The sequence below is a fragment of the Bubalus kerabau genome, chromosome 14 (genome assembly GCF_029407905.1).
Source record: "Bubalus kerabau isolate K-KA32 ecotype Philippines breed swamp buffalo chromosome 14, PCC_UOA_SB_1v2, whole genome shotgun sequence".
Lineage (NCBI taxonomy): Eukaryota > Metazoa > Chordata > Mammalia > Artiodactyla > Bovidae > Bubalus > Bubalus kerabau.
Window position 1 is genome coordinate 33,270,064 of NC_073637.1, and position 12,653 is coordinate 33,282,716.

Here is a 12,653-nt window from a genome sequence, read left to right on the forward strand (position 1 = left end):
CTAGTGCAAATTAGAATAAATTAAAGATAACAGGTGTTTCCCTTGGAGGAGCAGCAAGGAGAGAGTTCACTTCTAGTTACAGTTACTAGAAACTCATTCATTGGGAGATCAGAGTTAAGAGGCAAGAAATCTAGTGTCTTGTTCAGTCACTCAGTTGTGTCTGCTCCTTGCGACCCCATTGACTGCAGTACCCTAGGGTTCTGTGTCCTTCACCATTTCCCAGAGTTTGCTCAAACTCATGTCCATTGAGTTGATCATGCCATCCAACCATCTCATCCTCTGTCATCCCTTTATCCTCCTGCCTTCAATCTTTCCCAGCATCAGGGTCTTTTCTAATGAGTCAGCTCTTCACATCAGGTGACCAAAGTATTGGAACTTCTGCTTCAGCATCAGTCCTTCTAATGAATATTCAGGGTTGATTTCCTTTAGGATTGATTGGTTTGATCTCCCTGTAGTCCAAGGGGCTCTCAAGAGTCTTCTCCAACAGTTTGAAAAGCAGCATTTCTTCGGCACTCAGCCTTTTTTATGGTCCAACTTTCACATCTGTACATGACTACTGGGGAAACCATAGCTTTGACTATACGGACCTTTGACAGCAAAGTATTTAGAGGGAAGCATTTGATAGAAAAATAACATAGAGTGGAAAAAGCATATACTTCCTTCTCAGAGAAACATCTGTCTGTTGGTGAGGGATGGAGATCTTGGGGTATGGAAGAGAAAATCAGGTAAGAGCAGAATTATGCAAATAAATACATTACAAAGTAAAGACTAATGAACTAATTTTAGAACAAATTTAGAATAGTTTTAAAAGTAAGTTTATAGCTATAGTAAAATAAGTATTTTCAACCACAATTTCATGTAAATATTGAAAACTTTTTTCTTTACCTTACCTTCACATGCAGAAGTTGGTTGTCAGCTGCTATGAGCTGATTAAGATTCTCCAGTATTTCTAAGTCTCTTATGTCATCAATATTATTATTGCTGATATTCAATATAGAGAGGGATTTCTGTAAGAAAAGGAACTAATTTAGGATTAATAAATAATCTACTTAAATGCTATATGTAGAAACCAGAAATCCTAATCTGTGAAAAATTTTTTAATTGATCAGTTCAGCCTGTTTTCCTCTTTAGACAAGAAAATAAAAATCCTTGGAAGTTTTGTTTTTATGCCATTTCTTTTTCTGATGAAACTTTTAGGACTATGGTAATTATAATGTAACTTACTATTTTTGTCTAAAGTTCCTTCATAAATCTGATTTTTCTCTTCCAAGATATGAGAGAAATTTATAGATAGAAGCCAAGAAAGAAGGAAAGAGAGAAAAAAGATGTCCCAATAAGCAAATAACACATTGTAGAAAAAATGCTTATTTTAGTTTAAGCAAATTATCCTTCTGTGTTAAATATCACTAAGATTAGGGAGAAACAGTTTTCATCTTTGTTTTTCTAAATAGGAAACATGATCAAGAACTGAAAGAATATCTTCTTTGTACTTTTATCTGTATCTCTCCATATAGTTTTCTCTTGGTAATTTGTATGTTCAGGAGCCAGGTAAAATAATAATTACCAATTAACAAGAACTTCAAAATCAGCTGTTAATGAGGACATAAGTATATAATAGAGCAACACTAAGTCAGAGGCATCTAAACTCTTAAGGCCCAGAATTCTCTACCAAGATGGAGACAACTCACTCAAGTATCCCACCTTTAGAGAAGATACTTCCTGATACTTTTCAGGACTTGAAGTATAGCTTTAAAAGTATTCCTTTCATATAGGATTTCAGAATCTGCCTGAATCTATACCAAAATGAGCAAGCAAAAGTGTTTTCAGTGGCAATTTGTAATAGAACTAGCCATCCCCACAGTGGGGTAAGTCTGCTTGGTTCAGCTGAGGTTGAGCTGAAATATAGTTGTTTCTGTAGGAGAGTAGGGAGGATAGGCTAGAAATCAGGTCACTCCTTTCTTTTCCAATTTAAAGCACTACCCAGGACTTCCCTGGTGGTCCAGTGGTTAAGACTCCATGCTCCCATTGTAGGGGAAAGTGAAAGGGTTAGTTGCTCAGTTGTATCTGACTCTTTGTGACCCCATGGACTGTAGCCTGGTAGGCTCCTCCTTCCATGGAATTTTCCAGGCAAGAATACTGGAGTTGGTAGGCCATTTCCTTCTCCAGTGGATCTTCATCACCCAGGGATTGAACCCAGGCCTCCTGCATTGCAGGCAGATTCTTTACTGTCTGAGCCACCAAGGAAGCCCCAATGTAGGGGGCCCGGGGTTCAATCCCTGGACAGGGAAGAACTAAATTTCCCATGCCGCAACTAAGATCCCCTGTGCTGCAACTAAGACCCAGAGCAGCCAAATAAATTATGTAGGAAAAATTAGTTTTTGCCCTTAAATTCTCAACTGACCATATAAACATGCACAGTATGTACAATGTCCAGATAAACCTTCACCACCTTCCTTTTTTTTTCATTATAACCATTGGTCACTATAGTCTTTGTCAGAATACTCAAATGCAGCCTTACTGCCAGAGAATGAAGGGTTCTTGGATCAAACACGAGCTTTTCTCCAAGGGGAAGCCTCTGACTCTCAACATGAAGCTCTCTTAGTCCTTCTAGTCCTTCTAAGCCTTCTATGACAGCAATATAATTGCCTCCCAGATATCTGCAAAATATAAAACAAAATTTTAAGTAGGCATTCTGAGACATCATGGTCTATGTGTATGATGAAAACATAACAAAATCATTGAACTATTTGAAAATTATACAGTTTACCAATGAATATTGGGTGTATGTATGGGGTCTGGTTAGGGACGCTGACCTTCATGTAGTGAAATTTGCATATCACTTAGAGTGGGCACTCTTTATCCCTGATTACTTCATATTTGCAGATCTACCAACTGGACCATGGACCATGCAGCTCTATAGTGTTTTCTACTGAAAAACCTCAGTAGTCAAAGGTCATCTGTACATGCAGAATGTTCTTTTGTATTAAATCAGTGAAAGGTTTGTTTATTTGATTCTTACAATTAATTGATTCTGAGAAATATTCATTTTTAAAATAAGAGAACTGGACTAGTCCTGTCTATCAGTGCTCCTCTTGTGTTAGAGTGCATAAGAATTATCTGGGTTATAGGTTTAAAAGTAAAGATTTCTGAGCCTAACTGCCAGAGATTCTGATTTGGTTACCTAGGTTGGAACCCAGAAATCTGCATTTTTAAAATTGATATATAGTTGATTTACAGTATTGTGTTAGTTTGTGGTGTATAGCAAAGTGATCCAATTATATATATATATATATATATATTTTTTTTTTTTTTTTTTTTTCAGATTGTTTTTCCATTATGGGTTATTAGAAGATATTGAACATAGTTCCCTGTGTTACATAGTAAATCCTTTTTGTGTGTCTGTTTTATACAGCAATATGAAGTTTTAATAAGCATCTCCCACCTTACTTCTTCCCCCCATTCTGAGACCTTGGCCTGCTTTTTGGAAAGCAGTGATAGTTCTTCCAATATGGGGAAATTGGATCCACTGGGCCCCATTGTTTAATTAAAATCATAGGCAGTAATGCCTTTTACAGTCAAATCTACATCAACATTATCAGTTCTATGACCCTGCCCTTTTGAGATGTGTGATTCTGAAAGGCACAGAACTCATTTGGGTTCCATGGACACTTTTTTCACCAGTTGAGCCTAAATAAGCATGTTTTAGATATCCCTATAAGCCCTTGAGACAACTCACCCTCCTGCAAAAGAAGCATACCAGGGCTTACAGAATACAAATTATCAAGTATTACATATATAACAGTAATACTGCAGAGGAATAAAAATGGGACAGATAAAGGAAATGCTTGCATGCAAAAATATTACTGTAATGATGACAATTACATTACTGAGAAATAAAAGCACTTACAGTTTTTCCAGTTTCTTTAATGACCTGAGGTTCTCTATATATGAAATACAATTGTTTTGTAGGTATAAGTGGGTCAGATTGGTGGCATAATTCAGGTTAGTGATTTGACTAATGCGGTTATCATACAAATATAAAACACTAAGATTTTTACAAAGAGAGAGATCTTCCTAAAAGGAAAACAAAAACAGATCATACTTAATTTCTTATGAAAACTTAGAGGGTCATTTTCAAGAAAGCTTTTCACTCAATCATTCTACACATTTCATTAAGGTTAATATAAAAGAACAGAATTCCCCCATTCTTAGATCAGTCAAAATAAGACCAGAATGCTTACAATATTAGTTCTAGGCTTTAGTATTCTGTAACCTTATCAATAAAATTGTTTTTGCTAAGAAAGATTTTCCCAGTGCAAGCACTTTTCCTTGGAAACAGTTAGACTCCTCTGGAAGTTAAAGCATCTAACCAATTATTGCTTCAACATTATGAATCAGGGCTTAATCTTTCTGTAGGATTGGAAATAAACTGTGTGGTTTGGAATATTGAAAAACCACTGGAAATCATCTAGATATTCAAGAACAGTGGATTAATAAGCTATAATAATGCGATTGAAGGGAACACCATTAAATATCCTTTTAATATCTTTAGTAATATCTTGTAGATCTCATTAAAAAAATGAAAACAGTACATTCAATATGACCCATTATTGTAAAACTATATGACTATATGTATAGTATGTATAGGGGGCTTCCCTGGTGTCTCAGGTGGTAGAGAATTTGCCGGAGTAATATGAGAGACCTGGGTTCAATCCCTGGGTCAGGAAAAAGAAGGGAATGGCTACCCACGCCAGTATTCTTGTCTGGAGAATCCCATGGACAGAGGAGCCTGGTGGACTACAATCCAGGGGGTCACAGAGAGTTGGACAGGACTGACTGACTAACACTTATGTCTAGAAAAAAAAGGGAGAAAGGACATCACCCTTGGTTTTTCTATGTGAAAGAATTAAAGTCAATTTCTTTCTTTTTTATATGTCTTTATATAAATGAACACTACTTACTTTTGAAGGTAAGAAAATACTTAAAGATATTTTAAAGAGTCTATCATTTTTTGTGTTGTGGTAGAGTTAGAGTAAGTAGGCAAGAGGTAGGAGTGAAATTCTGCTAAAAAATATCCCAGCTTTCATTAAGTTAAGATCTTTTAAAATACAGCCACATCTTGGGAACTAGTTGGATATACCAATTTCTATACTTTACATTGCTAATTATATAAAAATAAGAAATAATTTCAGAGTTCTTACAATTGCATCTATATTTTTATCTGAAAAATTTATATGAGTTATTTTCTTCAGATATTGTAGAGTGTTTTCTTCTTTTCGGGGTTTAAGATTGCTGTTCTTGGCAATTAGATCCAAAGTCAGTCGAACCATGACTTCTCTATAAATCAAACTCTTGGCAATAGCTGTCTTCTGATAACCATGTTAGGAAGCAGTTTAAGTATTGTTTAATGCCCAACTTTCTAAAAAGCAAAGAAAAAAAGGAGTATTATGTACACAGCAATTTAGGAAAAATTACTTTGACTTTTTAATATATAAAACTATTGATAAAGTAGTTCACAAGCAGTTTTAGGGTTATGTTTTTTCTAAGTTTATAGTTTTAATTCTTTTCATAAAAAGATATAAAACACCAAAATTAAATTAAATTACAGTGCAAATTCAGTTTTACTTTTAAATCTTTTACTCTCCCTAGTGTTGACTTGTTATTGTGGATGGATCATTTTTCTCTCTCTGAGTTGAAAAAGACCTCAGTATCATTTAGTGTTCTCCCATGAAGAAATTAAGGGCCAGAGATTTGTCTCAAACCAATCAAGTTAGTGACAGTTGAAAATGAGACCAGGCCTCCTGGCTCTTTTTTTCATAGTACCTTAGTACCATAGTACCGTAGTGTCCAAAATCAGAACACACGGTGTGAAAACCTTTAGTGTATTCATCGGACAGTGGTGAAAATACTTCTAGATAAGACCAAAATGTGCAAAGCAAAACTTTAATATATTTAGAAGGAAATACAGGTCTTTCTCTTAAAATTGGGATATGGAAGGAGTTAACTTATATGCTACAAAAAGCATAAAACACGAACAAAAAATTTCTTGATACATTTTACTACATTAAAAAAATATAGCTTCTGCTTAATAGTATCTCTCCACCTTGATTACTCTTGATTCCTAACTCTTTTCTTTTATTTTCCAATTTTTTTATTATGATAAAATACAAAGTTTATCATCTTTACCATTTTATAAGTGTACAGTTCAGTTTTACTAAATATATTTATAATGTACAGCCATTGCCATAGTCTATCTCTAGTATTCTTTTCAGTTTGTAAAACTGAAATTCTATTCCTGTTAAACGAGAACTCCCTATACTTATCTGTCTTCCATGGCCCAGGCAACCACCATTCTACTTTGTCTCTATGACTTTGATGATTCTAAGAACCTCATATAAGTGGAATAATATTTTATTTTTGTGACTGGCTTATTTCACTTAGCATAATGTCCTCAACATCACCAACTCAATGGACATGAGTTTGGGTAAACTCCGGGAGTTGGTGATGGACAGGGAGGCCTGGCGTGCTGCAGTTCATGGGGTCTCAAAGAGTCAGACGCGACTGAGCAACTGAACTAAACTGAACTGAATGTCCTCAAGGTTCATCCTTGTTGTAATGTAAGTCAGAACCTCCTTCCTTTTTTACTATTGAATAATATTCCAGTATATGAAAAGCATCTATTTCTGCTTTATTGACTATGCCAAAGCCTTTGACTGTGTGGATCACAATCAACTGTGGAAAATTCTGAAAGAGATTGGAATACCAGACCACCTGACTTGCCTCTTGAGAAATTTGTATGCAGGTCAGGAAGCAACAGTTAGGACTGGACATGGAACAACAGACTGGTTCCAAATAGGAAAAGGAGTTCATCAAGGCTGTATATTGTCACCCTGTTTATTTAACTTATATGCAGAGTACATCATGAGAAACGCTGGACTGGAAGAAACACAAACTGGAATCAAGATTGCCAGGAGAAATATCAATAACCTCAGATATGCAGATGACACCACCCTTATGGCAGAAAATGAAGAGGAACTCAAAAGCCTCTTGATGAAAGTGAAAGTGGAGAGTGAAAAAGTTGGCTTAAAGCTCAACATTCAGAAAATGAAGATCATGGCATCCGGTCCCATCACTTCATGGGAAATAGATGGGGAAATAGTGGAAACAGTGTCAGACTTTATTTTTCTGGGATCCAAAATCACTACAGATGGTGACTGCAGCCATGAAATTAAAAGACGCTTACTCCTTGGAAGGAAAGTTATGACCAACCTAGATAGCATATTCAAAAGCAGAGATGTTACTTTGCCAACAAAGGTTCGTCTAGTCAAGGCTATGGTTTTTCCTGTGGTCATGTATGGATGTGAGAGTTGGACTGTGAAGAAGGCTGAGTGCCGAAGAATTGATGCTTTCGAACTGTGGTGTTGGAGAAGACTCTTGAGAGTCCCTTGGACTGCAAGGTGATCCAACCAGTCCATTCTGAAAGAGATCAGCCCTGGGATTTCTTTGGAAGGAATGATGCTAAAGCTGAAACTCCAGTACTTTGGCCACCTCATGCGAAGAGTTGACTCACTGGAAAAGACTCTGATGCTGGGAGGGATTGGGGGCAAGAGGAGAAGAGGACGACAGAGGATGAGATGGCTGGATGGCATCACTAACTCGATGGACGTGAGTCTGAGTGAACTCCGGGAGTTGGTGATGGATAGGGAGGCCTGGCGTGCTGTGATTCAGGGGGTTGCAAAGAGTCGGACACGACTGAGCGACTGATCTGATCTGATATGTGTGTACTAGATCTTGTTTACCATTCACCCATCTATGGACATTTGAGTTGATTCTGTGTTTTAACTATTGTGAATAATGCTGCTGTGAACATGGATGTACAAAAATCTCTTTGAGATTCTGTTTTTAATTCTTTTTGGTATATGTATTGTAAGCAGAATTGCTGGATCATATGGTAATTCTACTTTTGATTTTTTTAGTAACTGCTATTGTTTTCCACAGTAGTTTTACCATTTAACATTACAACCAACTGCACAAGAGTTCCAGTAATTCATATTCTTGCTAACACTTGTTATTATCTGTATTTTTTTTATAGTATCCATCCTAATGGGCGTGAGGTAGTATCTCATTGTAGTTTCAATACTCATTTCCCTAATTAGTGATGTTGAGCTTCTTTTTATGTGCTTATTGGCCATTCGCCTATCTTCTTTGGAGAAATGTATTCAAGTCCTTTGCCCATTTTTAATCAGATTGTTTTCTTATTGAGTTGTAGACCCCTATCAGATGTATGATTTACAAACATTTTCATGTTCTTTGCCCGTTTGAGATTTAAGAGCTCTCTACATATTCTGGATATCAATTCCTTATCAGATATATTACTTGCAAGTATTTTCTCCCATTCTCTGTATTGTCTTTTTACTCTGTTGATAGCACAAATTTTAAATATTTTCATGAAATATAATAATTTGCCTACTTTTTATCCTGTTGCCTGTTTTGTTGATGTCATTTCTAAGAAATCATTGCCAAATCCAGTATTGTGGAGCTTTTTCTCTTTGTTTTCTTCTAAGAGTTTTATAGTTTCAGGTCTTACATTAAGGTCTTTGATCTGTTTTGAGTTAATCTTTGATTTGATGTTAAATAAGGGTCTAACATCATTCTTTGTATGTGGATATACAACTTTCCCAGCTTCATTTGTTGAAAAGACTGTCCTTTCCCAATTGAATGATCTTGACACCCTTGTCAAAAATCATTTGACTGTATATGTGAGGACTTATTTCTTTCTATTTTATTCCATTGGTTTATGTCTGTCTTTATTCCAGTACCATGCTGTTTTGATTGCTATAACTTTGCAGTAATCAGGAAGTACAAGTCCTCTAGCTTTGTTCTTTTTCAAAATTGTTTTGGATATTTGGATTTCTTGAGTTCCTTATGAATTTTAGGATGCATTTTTCTATTTCCTAAACACACACACACACACACAAACCCATCACTGGGGTTTAGATAAGGCTTGCAATAAGTCTATAGATTGCTTTGGGTATTATTGACATCTTAACAGTATTAAGTCTTCCAGGCCATGAAGAAGGGATATGTTTTCACTTATTTGTCTCTTAAATTATTTTCCAGCAGTGTTGTATAGTTTGCAGTGTATAAATCTTTCACCTTTTTGGTTAATTCCTAAGTGTTTTATTCTTTCTGATGCTTCTGTAAATGGAATTAAAAAAAAAATTTCCTTTTCAGGTTGTTGTTTGTGTATAGACATGCAACTGATATTTGTTGACTTTTTATCCTGCTACTTTGCTGAATTCATTTATTAGTTCTAACATTTGTGTGTATGTATATGTATAATCTTTAGCGTTTCTATAGTTTAGATCCTATTACCTGCAAACAGAGATAATTTTACTTCATCTTTTCCATTTTGGATGCCTTTTATTTCTTTTTCCTGCCAAATGTTTCTGGCTAGAACTTACAGTGTGCTGTTGAATATAAGTGTTGAAAGTGAGCATTCTTGCCTTAGAGGAAATGCTTTCAATTTTTCATTATTAAGTCTGATGTTCACTTTGAGTTTTTCATATGTGGCTTTGATTATGTCTGGGTAGTTTCCTTCTATTACTGTTAGTTGAGTATTTTTATTGTGAAAATTTAGGTTGTTGAATTTTGTCAAATGTTTTTTCTGTATTATCTGTTTTTTCTTTCATTCTGTTAATATAAAATATTATGTAAATCAGTTTTTATATGTTGACCATCCTTGTATTCTAGGGATATATCCCACTTATTCATGCTGTATAATCTTTTTAACATGCTGCTAAATTTGGTTTGGTAGTGTTTTGTTGAGCGTTTTTGCTTCAGTGCTTGTAAGGGATATTGGTCTGTAATTTTCTTTTTTTTCAGGCTTTTGCATCTTCTTAATTTTTTCTTTTCTTTAACTTTTTATTTGGTTTAGGGTATAACTGATTTAACTAACAATGTTGTGATAGTTTCAGGTGAACAGCAAAGGGATCCAGTCATACATATACATGTGTAGTTTTCTTTTGTTGCAGTATCTTTGACTTTGGTATCACAGTAATGCTGGCCTCACAGAATGAGTAAGAATGTGTTCCCTTCTCCTCAGAGCTTTGGAAAACTTGGAGAAGGTTTGGTGTTTTTCTTAAAATGGTTGGTTGAATTCACCAGTGGAGCTATCAGAGCCAGGGCTTTTCTTTGTTGGGAGATTTTTGATTACTGATTCAATTTCCTCCCTAGTTACATGTCTATTCAGATTTTCTATTTCTTTGTGATTTAGTGTTGGTAGGTTTTATGTTTCTAGTATTTTTTTTCTATTTAATCTAGGTTATCCAGTTTTTGACATACAGTTGTTTATAGTATTCTCACAATACTTTTCATTTCTGTAGATTGATAGTAATGTCCCCACTTTCATTTCTCATTTTAGTTCTTTGTGTCTTTTTTTTCTTCTTAGTCTATCTAGCTAAACGTTTGTCAATTTTGTTGATCTTTTCAAAGACCTAGCTTTTGGTTTCATTGGTTTTCTCTATATTATATTCTCTATTTCATTTATCTGTGCTCTAATCTTCATCATTTTCTTCTTTCTACTAGCCTTAGTTATTTTTCTAGTTCCTTTAGTTGTAAAGTTAGCCTGTTGATTTGAGATCTTTCTTGTTTTTTTCTGTCAGCATTTATAGCTATAAATTTCCCTTAGTATCAGTTTTATTGTGTCCCATGAGTTTTGGTATGTTGTGTTTTTCATTTTCATTCATCTGTAAGTATTTTCTAATTTCTCTTGTGATTTCCTTTTTGATTCATATGTGTGTTGCTTGTTGTTAATTTTCCAATTTTCTTTTTGTTACTGATTTTTTACTTCATACTATTATGGTTAGAGAAGATACTTTGTATGACATCTATCTTTTAGAATCTATCAGAATTTAATTTGTAGACTAACATGGTTTATCCTGGAAAATGTCCCATGTGCATGTCAGAAAAATGTGTGTGCTGTTGTTGTTGGGTGGAACATGTGTCCGTTAGACCCAGTTATTTTATGATGTTATTTTAAACCTCTATTTCCTTACTTCTGTCTGGTTGTTTTAGACATTACTGAAAGCAGAATATTGACGTCTACAATTAGTACTGTAGGATTATCTGTTTATCTCTTCAGTTGTCAGTTTTTACTTCATATATTTTGATGGCTTCTCATGAGGTGCATAAATGTTTGTCTCTGTCATCTTGTTATCTATTTTCTATATGCCTTATAGCTTTTTGCCCCTTGTTTTCTGCTTTCCTGTCTTATTTTTTGTTGAATTGATTTTTTGTAGTAAAACTAAATTCCTTTCTCATTTTCTTTTGTGTATATTCCAGAGCTGTTCTCTTTATGATTACCATGGGGATTACATTTACCATCCTAAAGTTATATCACTCTAATTTGAATATGTGCCAGCTTAACTTAAATAAAGAGGCTCCCCCAATGGCTCAGAGGTAAAGAGTCTGCCTGCAATGCAGGAGACACTGGAGACATGGGTTCAATCCCTAGGTCGGGAAAATCCCCTTGAGGAGGAAATGGCAACCCGTCCCAGTATTCTTGCCTGAAAAATCCCATGAACAGAGGAGCCTGATGGGCTACTATCCATGGAGTCACAAAGAGTGAGACATGACTAAGCAGCTAAGCACAACTTAAATAATATGTAAAGCTCAGTTCCTTTATAGCTCTCGCCCTACGTTTTTTGATTGTTGATGTCACAAAGTTACCTCTTTATACACTGTGTACCTAAAACAATTCTTTTGAATACATTAGTTACTTAAATTATATAATAAAATATGGAGAGTTAAAAACTAAAGTTACAATAATACTAGATTTTAGACTCATGTTTTAAAATATATAAGTCTCTTGAGTCACATGGAAAAAGAAAAAGTGCAATTACTAACCACGGTTACAAAAATTCCAGCTTTTATAATTGTCCATGTATTTACCTTTGTTGAGATCTTAGTTTCTTCATATGGCTTCGAATTACTATCTTCAAATCACTAGCGTTATTTCATTTTACCTTGCTGGACTCCCTGTTGCAGGGCAGGTCTAGTGCAGTGAGCTCCCTCAGCTTTCATTTACCTGGAAATGTATTTTTGCCTGACTTTTGAAGAACAGTTTTGCCAATACTGGATTCTTTTTTTCTTTAGCACTTTGAATATATATGCCCACTGTCTTCTGACCTGAACATTTCTGATGAATAATGTGTGGATAATCTTATTAGGGGTTCCTTGTATGTAATGAGTTATTTCTTGCTGCATTTAAGATTTGTCTGTTGAAAGTTTGATTATAATGTGTCTCAGTGTCAGGTGTCTTGAGTACATCTTACTTGGAGTTCAGTGAGCTGCTTGCATGTTTTGATTCATGTTTTTCATCAAGTTAGGAAAGGTTTCAGCCATTATTTCTTCAAACATTCTCTCTGCTCAATCCTCCCTCTCTCCCCTTCTGTCTTTCTTTCTTCCCGCTCTCCTTTCTGGGACTCCCACAAAGCATATATTGGTCTGCGTGATGCTGTATCACAAGTCCCTTAGACTCTGTTCACTTTTCTCAGTATTTTTCTTTTTCTATTCCTAGACTCAATAATTTTCATGGTCCTCTTTTCAAGATCATTGGCTGATTCTTATGCCTGTTAAAATCAGCCTTTGAA

The 12,653-nt window shown here is 35.1% G+C and overlaps 1 protein-coding gene across 3 annotated transcripts in view; it reads right to left on the reverse strand.

The window, feature by feature from the left end:
• Positions 1-12,653, reverse strand: part of PPP1R42 (protein phosphatase 1 regulatory subunit 42) — a 45,331-nt gene that overhangs the window by 28,678 nt on the left and 4,000 nt on the right. For 2 of the 3 annotated variants that reach the window (XM_055546154.1, XM_055546156.1), the window contains exons 2-5: positions 5,202-5,419; positions 3,908-4,074; positions 2,519-2,657; positions 891-1,022 (exon numbers count right to left, since the gene is read on the reverse strand). In XM_055546154.1, coding sequence (XP_055402129.1) covers positions 891-1,022; positions 2,519-2,657; positions 3,908-4,074; positions 5,202-5,330 — 567 coding nt within the window. In that variant the 5' untranslated portion in view covers positions 5,331-5,419. The remainder of the gene's footprint in view (positions 1-890; positions 1,023-2,518; positions 2,658-3,907; positions 4,075-5,201; positions 5,420-12,653) is intronic. The other variant, XM_055546155.1, reaches the window with a different exon arrangement.